The sequence below is a fragment of the Dermacentor variabilis genome, chromosome 2 (assembly GCF_050947875.1).
Source record: "Dermacentor variabilis isolate Ectoservices chromosome 2, ASM5094787v1, whole genome shotgun sequence".
Classification (NCBI taxonomy): domain Eukaryota; kingdom Metazoa; phylum Arthropoda; class Arachnida; order Ixodida; family Ixodidae; genus Dermacentor; species Dermacentor variabilis.
In genome coordinates this window covers 133,209,976-133,224,072 of record NC_134569.1, presented here as the reverse complement: position 1 = coordinate 133,224,072, position 14,097 = coordinate 133,209,976, and the positions used below count along the sequence as shown (strand labels likewise).

General features: G+C 51.3%; 1 protein-coding gene across 1 annotated transcript in view; it reads right to left on the bottom strand.

Moving 5' to 3' along the window:
- Positions 1-14,097, bottom strand: part of IA-2 (tyrosine phosphatase IA-2) — a 700,681-nt gene that overhangs the window by 459,582 nt on the left and 227,002 nt on the right. Inside the window, exon 9 of the mRNA XM_075682014.1 lies at positions 11,915-12,029. Coding sequence (XP_075538129.1) covers positions 11,915-12,029 — 115 coding nt within the window. The remainder of the gene's footprint in view (positions 1-11,914; positions 12,030-14,097) is intronic.

Below are 14,097 nucleotides of genomic sequence, written 5' to 3'. Positions count from 1 at the left end.
AAACACGTACACAAAATTTGCATATTTAATGGTGTAACATTGTGGCCGTGGCATGGCCTTCGTAAGAAACACGCTGACGTCAGAAAAGCGCTTTCTGACCAAAGCCGTGCCTCGGCTGTAACGTTAAACCATTAAAAATGCAATTTTCATAACACACACTGATATATATATATATATATATATATATATATATATATATATATATATATATATATATATTGTGAGCATTATTTTGCCCCTTCGTCTTTTTCATCTGTATATATTCATCATCGTGGCCAGCGTCATCGTCTTCAGCGTGCGAGCTGCGAAATAAAGCGTTGAGGCTTAACAGCTGTCTCGCAAGTGGTGGAGGCTGCTTTCGATCCCTTGGTCTTCTACGCCTTCGACTTTCACTGGAGCTTCGTTCAGGCCGCCGCTTGCTCCGCCTTTCCGCCAGCATGCCCCAAGAAGATCCCCCAGGAGCCTCCGGCGTCACCGTCTCTGCCCCACCGGCTATTCCTTCATGGACCGTCAGGAGGTGGCAGCGCGATCCCACCATGTTTGCTGGCCTTCGTAGTGACGACGTTGATGACTGGCTGGACAATTATGACCGCTTGAGTGAGTCGAACCGGTGGGATGACATGCACAAGCTTCGCAACGTCGCATTCTACCTCACTGACGTTGCCAGGACTTGGTTTGTCAACCACGTGAGCACCTTGCCTGACTGGGCGGCATTCAAACGCCAGCTTCGGCAGATTTTTGGCACTCCCAACGTTCGCTCTGAGGTCGCCAAGTAAAAGCTTGATGGACGCACGCAACTTCCCGGGGAAACATACACCTCTTAAATAGAGGACGTCCTCGCCCTTTGTCGCCGTGTTGACGCCACAATGACAGAATCTGATCGTGTTCGTCACATCCTAAAGGGCATTGCCCACGTCGCGTTCAACGCACTGGCGATCAAGAATCCAAATACCGTAAACGATGTGATCGCGACTTGCCAACACCTGGACGCAGGGCAGGCCATCCGTTTACAACTTGTCGCCGGTGACGCGCCTTCTTCGTCGGATACCGACCTGCGTCTCCTGATTCGGACTCTCATACGCGAAGAGCTCCAAGTGTGTGGCTTGCTCAGTCCTCCCGTTCTCCAGCCTCAGCCTTCGGTTCCTGGCCTGCGCGACATCATCAAAGAGGAGCTGTCCTCCATGACCTGCGCTGCGAGCTGTGGCCCTCCTTCGCCATCCACCTCGTATGCTCAGGTCTCGGCTATGCAACAAGCGTTCATTCGGACAGCGCCTCGTGCTCCTTCTACTGGCTCCAACCATCTGGCGACGCTATCACCCCGTCCGCCTGCCACAGGATTTTACACTAGCCGGCCTACGCCCCGCCCCATTTTTTATTATTGCGGTATCCAGGGGCACATATCGCGTTTTTGCCGAAGACGACAACAAGACGAACGCCGCGGCTACTATATTTATGAGAGAGACCCGTTGCTTCCTCCGAGTCCTTACCAGCGCCGGCTCTCCCCACGCGCACTTTCTCTACCTCCCGAGGCGCCTCGCAACTACCGTCCAGGTTGCCGCCTCTCGCCCTCCCCTCTCTGACGCTCGACATCACCCCTGCAACCGGCCACCCGAACTCCTGACTACCGTTCGGAAAACTAGATGGTGTAGTTTTTGGAGGGAAAGCTGCGTGGCTCGCACAGACTACAATTCCTCCAGCGTGCCCGGCCAATACGTTATTCGTGTGTGTAGAAGGTGTACCGGTCCTAGCATTGCTTGATACGGGAGCAGCTATTTCTATTATTCACGCTAGCTTGTGCGCTCGTCTACGCAAATTTACTACAGCTTACAGTGGAGTTCTTCTTCGTGGTAGAAATAATGTTGTGATTCGGCCATCGGCGCAATGCACCGTTAGAGTTTCGATCTACGGCATACGCCACCATATCCAGTTCGCAGTGTTGACTTCCTGTGCTCACATGCTTATACTAGGGTGGGACTTTCTCTCTTCGGTGTCGGCTTTCATCTCGTGCCGTCAATGCTTCGTTAACTTGACAGACACCGACCATTCCGACGACGTGCACGAACCACGCCTTCCCTTACGATCTGCTGACGATTGTATGGTGCCCCCTGGTCGCGAACAACTTCTTGTAGTTAACTCTGACATCGCCGATAGTGACGTTTTAGTTGTACCGACAGCCCGTTGCTCATCCAAAAGGGTTGCTCTGGCACCCAGCCTTGTTCACTTTACCAACGGCATGGCCACTTTGGCTGTACTTAACACAACCAATGAGCCAGTTCTGCTTTCTAAAGGCTCCGCTCTCATGTGCGTCTTGGACACACAGCCTGTTTCTGTGCTTACCTCGACTACTGCTGTTTCATAACCACCCACACCTATGAATCCGGTCCCTGCTTCTGGTCTCGCTAGTACCATCAGCTCCGATTTAACGCCACACCAGATAGGGGAGTTAATGGCGTTGTTATCCAAGCATAACGACTCCTTCGACGTACACTCTCCTCTTCTGGGACAGACTTCTGCGACGGCTCATCGCATACACACAGATGGAACTTCCATCGTGCGCCGGCGGCCATATCGCGTTTCTTCCGCTGAACACCAGATCATCGATACCCACGTTGCCGACATGCTGAAACGTAGCATAATCCGCCCATCCTCAAGCCCTTGGTCGTCACCTGTCGTTTTGGAGCGTAAGAAAGACGTCTCAGTGCGATTTTGCGTAGACTACCGTGCCTTGAACAAAATAACCCGCAAAGATGTATATCCACTGCCCCGAATCGATGATGCGTTAGATTCATTACAAGGCGCGGAGTATTTCTCCAGCTTTGATCTACGCTCCGGATACTGGCAGATACCCATTCATGAAGCAGACAAGGAGAAAACCGCCTTAGCCGCCCCCGATGTACTTTATGAATTTAATGTAATGCCGTTCGGTCTGTGTAATGCTCCCGCCACATTTGAGCGCATGATTGACACCGTACTACGGAGCCTAAAGTGGAAGACTTGCTTATGCTACCTTGACGACATCATCATATTTTCGTCGACCTTCCATCAGCACTTGCAGCGCCTCGACGAAGTCCTGACAGGCCTCTCAGCTACTGGCCTTCAGCTGAATACAAAAAAGTGCCACTTCGCCAGCAAAACCATTAAAGCGCTCGGACACCCTGTCAGAAAGAAGGGCCTTCGACCCGACCCCGACAAGATTACCGCTGTCCTCCGCTTCCCCAGGCCTCAACGTGCCAAAGACTTGCGTAGCTTCCTTGGCCTAGCTTCGTATTTCCGGCGCTTCATACGTAACTTTGTCACCATTGCGGCGTGCACCGCTCCATCAACTACTTCCATCTGCAGCTCCCTACGCATGGTCGAACCAATGCAAAACTGCTTTTGACGCCCTCAAGCGTGCCCTCACGTCCGAACCTGTGCTTTGTCATTTCGACAACAGCGCACCCACTCTTCTACATACTGACGCCAGCCGGCACGGTTTCGGCGCTGTTCTTCTGCAACGTCAGCAAAATTCTGAAGAACGTGTGGTTGCATACGCAAGTCGCACGCTAACAGCTGCAGAGAAAAATTATACGATTACCGAGCAAGAGTGTCTCGCCGTTGTTTGGTCCGTCCAAAAATGTCGGCCTTATCTGCACGGCCGCCACTTTACGGTCGTTACTGACCACCACGCCTTGTGCTAGTTCGCAACGCTAAAGAATTTAACGGGACGTCTCGGCCGTTGGATACTTCGTTTACAAGAATACGACTTCGACGTCACCTACAAGTCTGGAAAGAAACACCAGGATGCCGATGCGCTCTCTCTCGTTGTCCCCTACCACCGTCTTCAAACGCTGCTTCCTTACCACCTTTCGTGAGCACACCGCAGGGCGCGTCGCATGCATTTCCTTCGCTCGCTGCTCTCGACCGGCTCCCATCCAACCATTCTCATACGTTTGCCTCTAGCCAACGTAATGACTCCTACTGCCACTCCGTTATGGAACGTATTCGCGGATCATCTCGCACACCTAATGCTCGGCTCCGTCGGCAGTTGAAGAACTTCAAGATCGAAAATTCGATATTATACCGGTACGTGTTTCATCCCGAAGGACACCGCTGGGTTCCTGTCGTTCACCGATGACTTCGGGCCCAGATATTGGAGGCCTTTCACGACGATCCCACTGCCGGTCACTTTGGTTTCCATAAAACCTATGAGCGAATTCGCAGCCGCTTCTCTTGGCCTGGACTTGCGACCAGCGTAGCGAAATACGTGGCTTCTTGTTCGCTTTGCCAACACCGCAAACAATTGACATCACCTCCGGCTGGACTGCTCCAACCTGTCCCGTGTCCTGAAGCTCGTTTCGCAGTCATTGGTATCGACCTCTATGGACCGCTACCCTTAACCACCGGCGGTAAACGATGGATCGTCACAGCTGTAGACCGCTTGACACGGTACGCTGAAACAGCCGCACTATCTTGGGGATCCGCAGAGGAGGTTGCAGCCTTTTTTTGGAAGCCATATTTTTCCGGCACGGAGCCCCACGTGTCCTTTTGAGTGACCGTGGCAGGACCTTTCTCTCTCTAAACTTCTCGACGATGTTCTCCGTGCGTCCAATACCATCCATAAAACGAATTCCAGCTACCACTCTCAAACTAATGTCTCACAGAGCGCTTTCATAGCACGCTGTCCGACATGATGTCTATGTACATCAACCCTGACCACACCAATTGGGATGTCATTCTACCATTCGTCACTTTCGCATACAACACGGCCGTCCAACGCACTACGGGGTACTCGCCCTTTTTCCTTGTGTATGGTCGCCAACCGCTCACTATCCTCGACGTTTCTTTCTTCGGTGTCCCCGTGCCTTAGTCCACATCAGTGTGTGAGCAGCTCGTTTCGCTCATTGCCCGGTGTCGCGAACGTGCCCGCCTCAACACCGACGCCAGTCAAGACCGCAAAATTCGCTATGATGCATCTCACCGTGTCGTTTCCTTCCACCCAGCAGACAAAGTGTTACTGTGGACCCCAGTTCGCGCTCCTGGATTGTGCGAGAAATTTCAGTCCCGTTTTATCGGGCCCTATATTGTTCGGGAACAGACCTCGCCAGTTAACTATCGTGTCACTCCAGTTCTTCCGCCTTTGGAGGGCCGCTGCCGTGCCACAGAGATTGTGTATGTTTCGCGTTTAAAGCCTTTCATGCGGCGTTAAATTTCCCGCCATAACCAGCGTAACCAGCGGCCAGGTTGGCCGCTTCCATGCGTGGGGTAAATTGTGTGAGCATTATTTTACCCCTTCATCTTGTTCATCTGTATATATTCATCATCATGGCCAGCGTCATCGTCTTCACCGCGCGCGAGCTGCGAAATAAACCATTGAGGCTTAACAGCTGTCTCGAAATAGTATATATACATATATACATATATATATATATATATATATATATATATATATATATATATATATATATATATATATATATATATATATATATATATATATATATGTGTGTGTGTGTGTGTGTGTGTGTGTGTGTGTGTGTGTGTGTGTGTGTGTGTGTGTGTGTGTGTGTGTGTGTGAGAGAGAGAAGATTTTCTACGCTCGTTTATTCATTGCGAGGGTCTCGAATCTGGCAGCTTTGATGTCCTTAGGTAACATACGAGGGTTTATTAGCCACACGCCTGTTCTCTTAAAATCCCGTGTTACGTGACGTCATCGGGGAAAAAAATAATGTTCCACATCCGCCCACCATTGCGCTCAATTCGGCTGGCTAACTCTCCTAGGGCTAGACCTAGTAAGCACAAATACCCAAGTTAATGGACGAATTGATGGCCGTCGCGGTAGCACAATTGGCCGTGCAACACACGCGTAATGCGCAAGTTGTTGGTTCGACTCTACAGTCTTCTGCTTTCATTTCCCTTTTCTTGTAATTTTAACTAAAGTTAATTTCCCCGATAATTTCCGTTTTAGGCAAGCCATTTTCGCGCTCAAGGGGAAGTGTGCGCCAGGTGCCGACAGAATCACCAACAAGATGCTGCGGAACCTTGACGACGGTTCGATCGCATACCTCACCGAGAAGATCAATGAGACGTGGAAAAACGGCAGCGTCCCAGAGCAATGGAAGAGCGCCAACGTCGTCCTGATCCCCAAACCCGGCAAGGCTCCGAACGTGGACAACCTCCGACCAATCTCTCTCACCTCCTGCGTTGGGAAAGTGGCGGAGCACGTCGTCCTCAACAGACTAAACAGATATCTCGAAGAGAACAACATCTATACTCACAACATGATTGGCTTTCGTGCCGGCCTCTCGTCGCAGGACGCCATGAAGATGATCAAACATCACATCATCGATGGCAGTACCAGAGACACCAGGGCCCTGCTCGGACTCGACCTGGAGAAAGCGTTTGACAACGTTCTCCACGAATACATTCTGGCCTCCGTGGCAGACCTCAAGCTGGGCCCCAGACTATATAACTACGTCCGTTCGTTCCTGACGGGGAGGAAAGCGAGGCTGCGGATCGGCGACTTCGTCTCCGACGAGGTGCTCCTGGGCGCACGGGGCACGCCGCAAGGCTCGGTCATTTCGCCTGCTCTCTTCAACATCTGCATGATCGGTCTCTCGAGGAATCTGGCCCAAGTTGAAGGAATCAAACACACCATCTACGCAGACGACATCACCATCTGGTGCACCGGCGGTAGCGAAGGGCAAGTGGAAAGCGCCATGCAAGAGGCGGTAGACGTCACGGAGCAGTACCTGCTACCCACCGGACTCAGATGTTCCCCGTCCAAATCTGAGCTTCTCCTTTATAGAAAAGAAAAAGGCCGCAGACCCAAGGGCTGGAAACCGGTCTCGGAAAGTGACATTCACCTGTTCACTCGGAGCGGTGACCCGATACCCAGGGTCGACACCATCAGAGTCCTGGGTATGTTCATAGAATCACGCGGCGGCAACGGCACTGCGCTACGCAAGATAATTGCGAAAACCGACAATGCTTTTCGCCTCGTCCGAAGGGTCACGAACAGACATCGTGGCCTCAAGGAGGACAACCTGCTTCGGCTCATCAACGCCTTTGTGCTGTGTCATTTCACCTACACGGTGGCCATGCACAACTGGCTGAGAGCCGAGCGGGAAAAGCTTAATGCCCTCATTAGAAAATTCTTCAAGAGAGCCCTCGGGCTGCCCGTCAGAACGCATACAGAGGACCTCCTTCGGCTCGGCATACACAACACCATGGAGGAGATGGCCGAGGCTCAGGAACGGGCCCAGCTAACTCGGCTGTCCACCACGCCAGGCGGCAGGCGTATCCTCGAGGAGATCGGACACGCACCAACCAAGAACTTGGCTGAAGACACCCAAATCCCCAGAGAAATAGGGGAGAAGATCGTGGTCGCCCCTTTGCCCCGCAACGTTCATCCCGTTCACAACGCAGGTCGTCGCAAGGCAAGAGCATTTAATATACTAAGGCAAATAAACAAAGACAATATCGCAGCAAGCTTCGTGGACGCAGCTGCATACCGAGACGGCAAGGCTTTTGCGGTTTCCGTCATTGACACGCTGGGCAAAGTCATCAACTGTGCTTCCGTCCGGACGACGAACCCAGAGGTGGCCGAGCAAGTGGCCATTGCACTCGCCATGCAAGACGGTCGGAGAGACAGGGTGTATAGCGATTCGAAAGCCGCCATCAGGGCATTCCAGAAAGGCCGGGTAGCCCGGCAGGTAGTTCAAATTCTGAAAGGCGCCAAACAGGGCAACACCTCCATGCACTCGATCCTTTGGTTCCCTGCACACGTCGGGGCGATTGAGGGGGTTCCTCTGAACCTCAACGAGTCTGCCCACGAGGCTGCGCGTGGCTTTACCGACCGCGCTGCCCTCGGATCGGGCGACTCTCTCCCCGGACACAGAGACGCTCCTCTCACACACAACGAAATGACGAAATTCTTTTACTTAGAGAGAAGGGTTTTCCCCCCGCCTCACTCCAAGCTAAGCAGGCCGCAGGCGGTCACACTAAGACTTCTGCAAACGAACTCGTACCCAAATCCGGCGTCCCTTAATAGCATATATCCAGAGATTTATCCAAATTGTTCTTGCGTGGCCTGTGGTGAGGTAGCTACGTTGCCTCATATGCTCTGGGAGTGCGGGTCGCTGGGCCCGAAGTTCACCAAGGAAGAGTGGGACGCGCTCCTGCGAAGTCCTGTCTTTGAGGATCAAATCCTGGCCGTCCAGCGCGCCCGCGATCGGGCCGGCAGACTAGATCTGTCAGTCCCGTCGTGGGATTAGCCGGGTGCGCGTTTTATCGCGCTTTGCTGGACCGAATAAAAGTTTATTCACTCACTCACTCACTCACTCATTGTCAACAGGCAATATATATATATATATATATATATATAGATAGATAGATATATAATATATATATATATATATAGGGGGTTTCTTTAATGTTCAGCCCGCGGGACCCGACGTAACATATGCAGGAAAGAGATGATGACGAACCTTTTGGAAGACGTACTTACTCACCATATTCGGCTGGTCCACCAGCCGAAACGAGAACGTTAAGTAAATACGTCTTCCAAAAGGTTCGTCATCTCTTTCCTACATATATATATAGTTGGCGAAAAGCCACTAGAGAATGTTTTCTATAGTATGTATGTTACATTATGATGAATGCCGTGTATATAACATATTTCCGGCTCTCATTCTTTAATCGCAAGAGACTGCCAATTGGTGGGTAGCGAACTGCTAAATAGCTGAACAGCTTCATTGCACCTGTCGCGATCCTTCAGTCGGTTAAGAATTTACGGTTGTGTACAAGTGAGTGATATACTGTACATTTTCGCAACTCTTACAGTCCATAATAAATAAAGAAAGAAATCGCTCACATCAATCTATTTAGCATGCATATATATATATATATATATCTGTTTATGTTTATGTGTGTGTGTGTGTGTGTGTGTTTCAATGCGTATGTTTGTCGTGGTGACAAAGCAAGCACTTGTCTTCGCAACGTCCTGTGTCAAATCCTTGTTCCACCCCTCTTGGGGCTCTAGAAAACGTTTCGCGGTTCGGTTTTCTCCGTGTAACAGTGCCAACACAGCTACCTCACTGAACATACAGAGCCGCCACGTTATCCCTCAGATGCCGCTCAACCAGAGTGTTACGCAGAGTGCTTCGCGCTACCCAAACGTGGCGCAAGTTCTCGCACTCGCGATGCAAGATGAGCTGTCGGACGCCACTTCGCTGAGAGGCGAGTCTGTTTCGGACCCTCTGCCCGGCCCCGTCGAGTATCAATTGGTCTCCGGCGCCGCCAAAAAAGAAGAGAGAGGAAGTCCGAGCCGGCGCCGCAGAGTATTGCTCCCCGAGGAACAAAGTTTGCCTTAAAAAACGTCGTGCGCTGTGCAAACTGGCTCGCCGCGCCGGGAGAATGCCACTCCTCGCGAGGTTGGCGACGCGAGAGAGACGAAAGACGCTGGCCGGGACTCTGTGTTGACATCCAAAGTCTTAGGCAAATAGAGGTGTGCGCGCGCCGTGCTGCGCGTTCGAACGGTGCCCCATTGTGCGGGACTCGCGCCTAATAAGGGTCCTCCCTCTGTCCAGCGGACATTTAAAATAGGCCCCTCCGGCCGCTTGGCCTGCGCCATAGAATTCTTCTTGGAAGTATTTTCGTCTCTCTCTCTCTCTCTCTCTCTGTCTCGCGCGCGCCATCTCTCTCTCTCTCCCTTATTTTTTGTTGTCTCAGATCGTAATTAGCCACACGTCGCACTGTGGTAACATTCGTTGAAGTTCTTGCCTTTCTCACTCGCATTCTCACGTCCTTCGCTCAACAGCACGAGTGCAGCGACGCTTTTTGAAACCGACTGAGCGACGTCTAAATTGGCCGGCCGTCTTCGGCAGCGACTTGATTGAAAGGTAAAAAAAAAAAGAAAGGAAAACTTAAATGACGTCCACCAACACCAGCCAGCGCATGCCCGTGCGGGATTGGCCACGAGTGAAGTGAATCGAAACGTAGGCGTCGTTTAATTAGCGCCTTATATCTTCCGTCGGCTTACGTCTGAGTTGCAATGTACGCAGTGTCCAGACATCGGATGATGCGAAATCGAAATTGCGTGGGTGCTATAACCGAAGATCTGAGTACTAATCAGTGCGAAGCGGATCAGCAACGTGACCAGTGCAGTGAACCCGATGTTTCGAACAAAGCGGTGCCTCGACAGAGAAATAATCGGCGGGAGAAGATGGTGAGTTGGTGATATTACTTCGTTAATGTGATTCTTGTTCCATGAACAAACGAAACTAATAAAAACAACCGCAGTTTCGCCTGAAATGCGAAGCACCGATTCTGATAGAAAATTACCGGATAGCTGTACGAAGTAAGGATAGCAGTTTTTGCGGCTGTATAAACATGTAAACATTCGCTTAGTAACCAAATTAATAGTGATAGAATATGAAAGCGTGGATGAACAAGGATGTAGGAAGAAACATACACACAGAGACAACGCTGTCTTTTTGTGTCTGCTTCTCTCTACGTCTTTGTACAGTCGCGCTTACACATACTATCATAAATTCAAATCAACTAGCCCACCAACGTGTTTTAACTAAATTAACAAGCACGATGTCAGGCGCGCACAGGTAAACATGAACACACATCGCTCGATGACAGCGGAAACTGTCTGTGAAAACACTGGAGTTAGCAATCGCGACAGCACCCGCGATCCAATTGACCACTGTGCATATTTCGCTTAAACGCGTACGAAACTACGAAAGCACAGCGCATACGAAGCTACCGGCGCTACGCGCACGCTGCTAACACCGCAGATAGCTTTGAAGGTTAGGCCTGCGCGGGCGCGCACTTTGGCCACGTCGCGGACCACTTTCAAGGCACACGAGCGCCGGCAACTCGTCCCTACGGCGTCTGTCAAAGGCGTCTACTACGACGTCCACGATTCGCGTGGCTAATGCCGTAGTAGACGTTCCGGTTGTCTCCACTCTGTACGGAGCGGAGGGCGAGGAGGACATCGAGCCACCGTAGCAGCCGCCGGAAAAGAACGCCTATCCTTCCTCGGCTCACCTCCCCGCCTCGCGCGCCACAGGAGAGGGCACGCATCCGGGCCGCGTTCCTCACCTGCGCACGCGAGATTGAACCGCGTTCACGGGCTCAGCCTCACCCGCTTTCACTCATACGGAACCTCGTGGTGACGCCGACGGCGACGTCGACGGCAGAAATATGCTCCTGGAGTATCCATATAACTGCTATCGCAATAATAAATTAGAAGATAAATAAATAACCTCGCAGTTTCGCCGTAAAGGTGAACGATTGATACCTTTATATGAAGTAAATATAGTAGTTCTATCGGCAGTATAAACTTGTAAACATTGGTTTACTAACTAAATTAATAAGCATGGTGCCACGCGCACACAGAAAAACATGAAACGTATAACTCGAATACCGCAGACACTCGCTCTCGATATACTGGAGTGACGATGAGCGACAGCAGCAACGAGCGAATTGCCCTTCGTGCTGCATCTCCCTTAAAAACGAACTAGGCGCTGAGAACACAGCGCACACGAAGCCATCAGCCCTCGGCGCACCCAGACACGATACGCACAGCAGGTGGCTCTAGATATAGGGTCCGCGCGGCCAGGCACAGCCGCGCCATACGCAACCGCCGCCAAAGTAGAACGCCCCCCACCTCCTCCCACTGCCTCACGCGCGATAAAAAACGGTTCGCTTCCTCCCTGCGCTCCTCCCTTCCGCGCGCGAGATCGAGCCACCATCTTCACGGCTCAACCTCGCGCTTTCACTCGCACCCAATGCACACGGCGCGTGGCCGCGACGTTATCGCACTTGGACTTCCACGACGATGGTGATGCCGACAGCGGAAATGCGCAGGGGCGTCCCTATAATTGCTATCGCAATAAAATGAATAAAAGATGGTGCGGCCTCTCACCGACTTCCTTGAGGTGGTCCAGCACGGCGTCCTCCTGTCCGACGTCATCCTGAGTCCCGAAGCGCATCTTGTTGCGTTGCTGCTGCGCCATCATTATCCGGCGGACGTTTTCCACCTGCGAGGCAAGCGCGCGTGTCAGCGAACGTACTCAAATTGACGTCAATTAATGTTTACAGCGAGGCTAAGTCAAGAGACACACCATCGTCGATCGTCGCGCTAGATACTCTCAACTCTCTGGAAGCTTGCTGCAATTCCCGTTGAAACTGCCACACGAATTTTCGGTGCCGTCGATTACTGTTGATGCCCTCGACAACGGCACTTTGCGTAACATCACCATTGCAATTCAACCTTTTAGTGCTGCCTGTACATGGCAGCATGCGTTGGCTGAGAAGTATAATTAAATTGGTCAAGAAAAAAAAAAAGGTTCCAGTTTCGCCCGGAAGGCGAAGCACCGTGAATAGCTGTGCGAAATAACGATCGTAGTTTTAGCGGCCGTACAAACTTGTAAACAATCGCTTACCAACTAAATTAACAATGGTAGAATGTGTAAGCGTGACTAAGCGAAGACGCAGGAAGAAACAATAAACACACTGAGACAGCGCTGTCTCTGTGTGTCTGCTGCTTTCTACGTCCTTGTTCAGTCGCGCTTACACATTCTATCACGGATTCAAACCACCTAGCCCCCCAACGTGCTTAAACTAAATTAACCAGCACGGTGTCAGGCGCGCACAGGTAAACATGAACACATCTCGCTCGATGAGCGCGGATACTCGCTATCAAAATTCTGGAGTGCGGAATCGAGGCAGTAGAAGCGAATTGACCTTCATGCATCTCTCGCTTCAACGCCAACGAAACGTCGAAAGCACAGCGCATACGAAGCTACCGGCATTCTACGCGCACTCTGTACGACATTGCAGATCGATATGAAGATCAGGCTCGCCTGGGCATGCAATTTCGCCACGTCGTAAATCGCTTTCAAGACACACGAGCGCCGGCAACGCGTCCCTACGGCGTCCGATAAACGAGCCAACTACGTGTCCGCGATTCGCGTGGCCAACGCCGTCTTACCCGCCGCGGTTGTCTTCATTCTGTATGGAGCGGCGGGCGAAGAGGAGATTGAGGCATCCTAGCAACCGCCGGAGAAGAACGCCCCTCCTCCCTCGCCTGATCCCTCTGCCTCGCGCGCATGAGGAGAGGGCAAGCATCCGGGCCGCGTTCCTCGCTTGCGCACGCGAGATTGAACTACGTTCGCCGGCTCACGCTCACACGCTTTCATTCATACGGAACCTCACGGCGACGCCGACAGCAGAAATTCGCCTGGAGTGTCTTTATAATTTTTATAGCAATAAAATGATAGAAAGTGAGAGTGCGTGAAAAATAATCCACATTGACTTATAATGGCAACGCGCTCCATCTTCCTAATCTGCTATGTTCTTCCGTGATTTTCAGTAGCTATTGTTGACTGTTGCGCCTGTTGGTGCATCATGTTGTGTCAGTGAGTGGAATAAGGGCTGAAGGAAACGATGTGGACAGGAGGAATGCTCAGCACATTACGAGATATTATTTATTTTCAGTGAAGAATGACTGACGTAATGCGAGTTTTAACTGTGTACTCTGGTCGACTTCAAGTAGGTAAAAATACGATTTTTTTTACGGGTAAGCAGGGCACGGTATGAAATACATTATCATGTAGTTTTTAAAATGTCGCCTGGTATGTGCCAGCCCACTTTGAGAGCAACTTCTCCACTGGCTGTCCCAAAATGTCAACAATGGTGACTTGGTCACTTTCATGCGAAGCATTCTTCTCCTAGTTCCGTCACTTCTTTCGCGGGCGGGCGGGTTACCTCCTTATTTTAGTGGGCCGATCCGAGTGATGTGCGATCTCAAATTGTGGGCCACAGGGGCGACTGGGCTTGTGCCATGGGATATGTGCACTGAATATGTTGAATGGGGCCACTGGGTATGTTCTACGGGGTTTTAGAATGTTTTTAATCTTCCAGGAAGGAAGAAGAAGAAGAAGCCGGAGGGAGCGGATGCACATCACGTGGGCTCCGTTTTCCACGAATGTTCTTGTAGCGCAAATCACCATAAAGCCACCCGCTATTGCACGTCAACGGACTCGGCTCGTTCCCAGGAACAAGTGGATACCGAAAACCAGGTGGGATTCCCATTTTTCAAGCCTC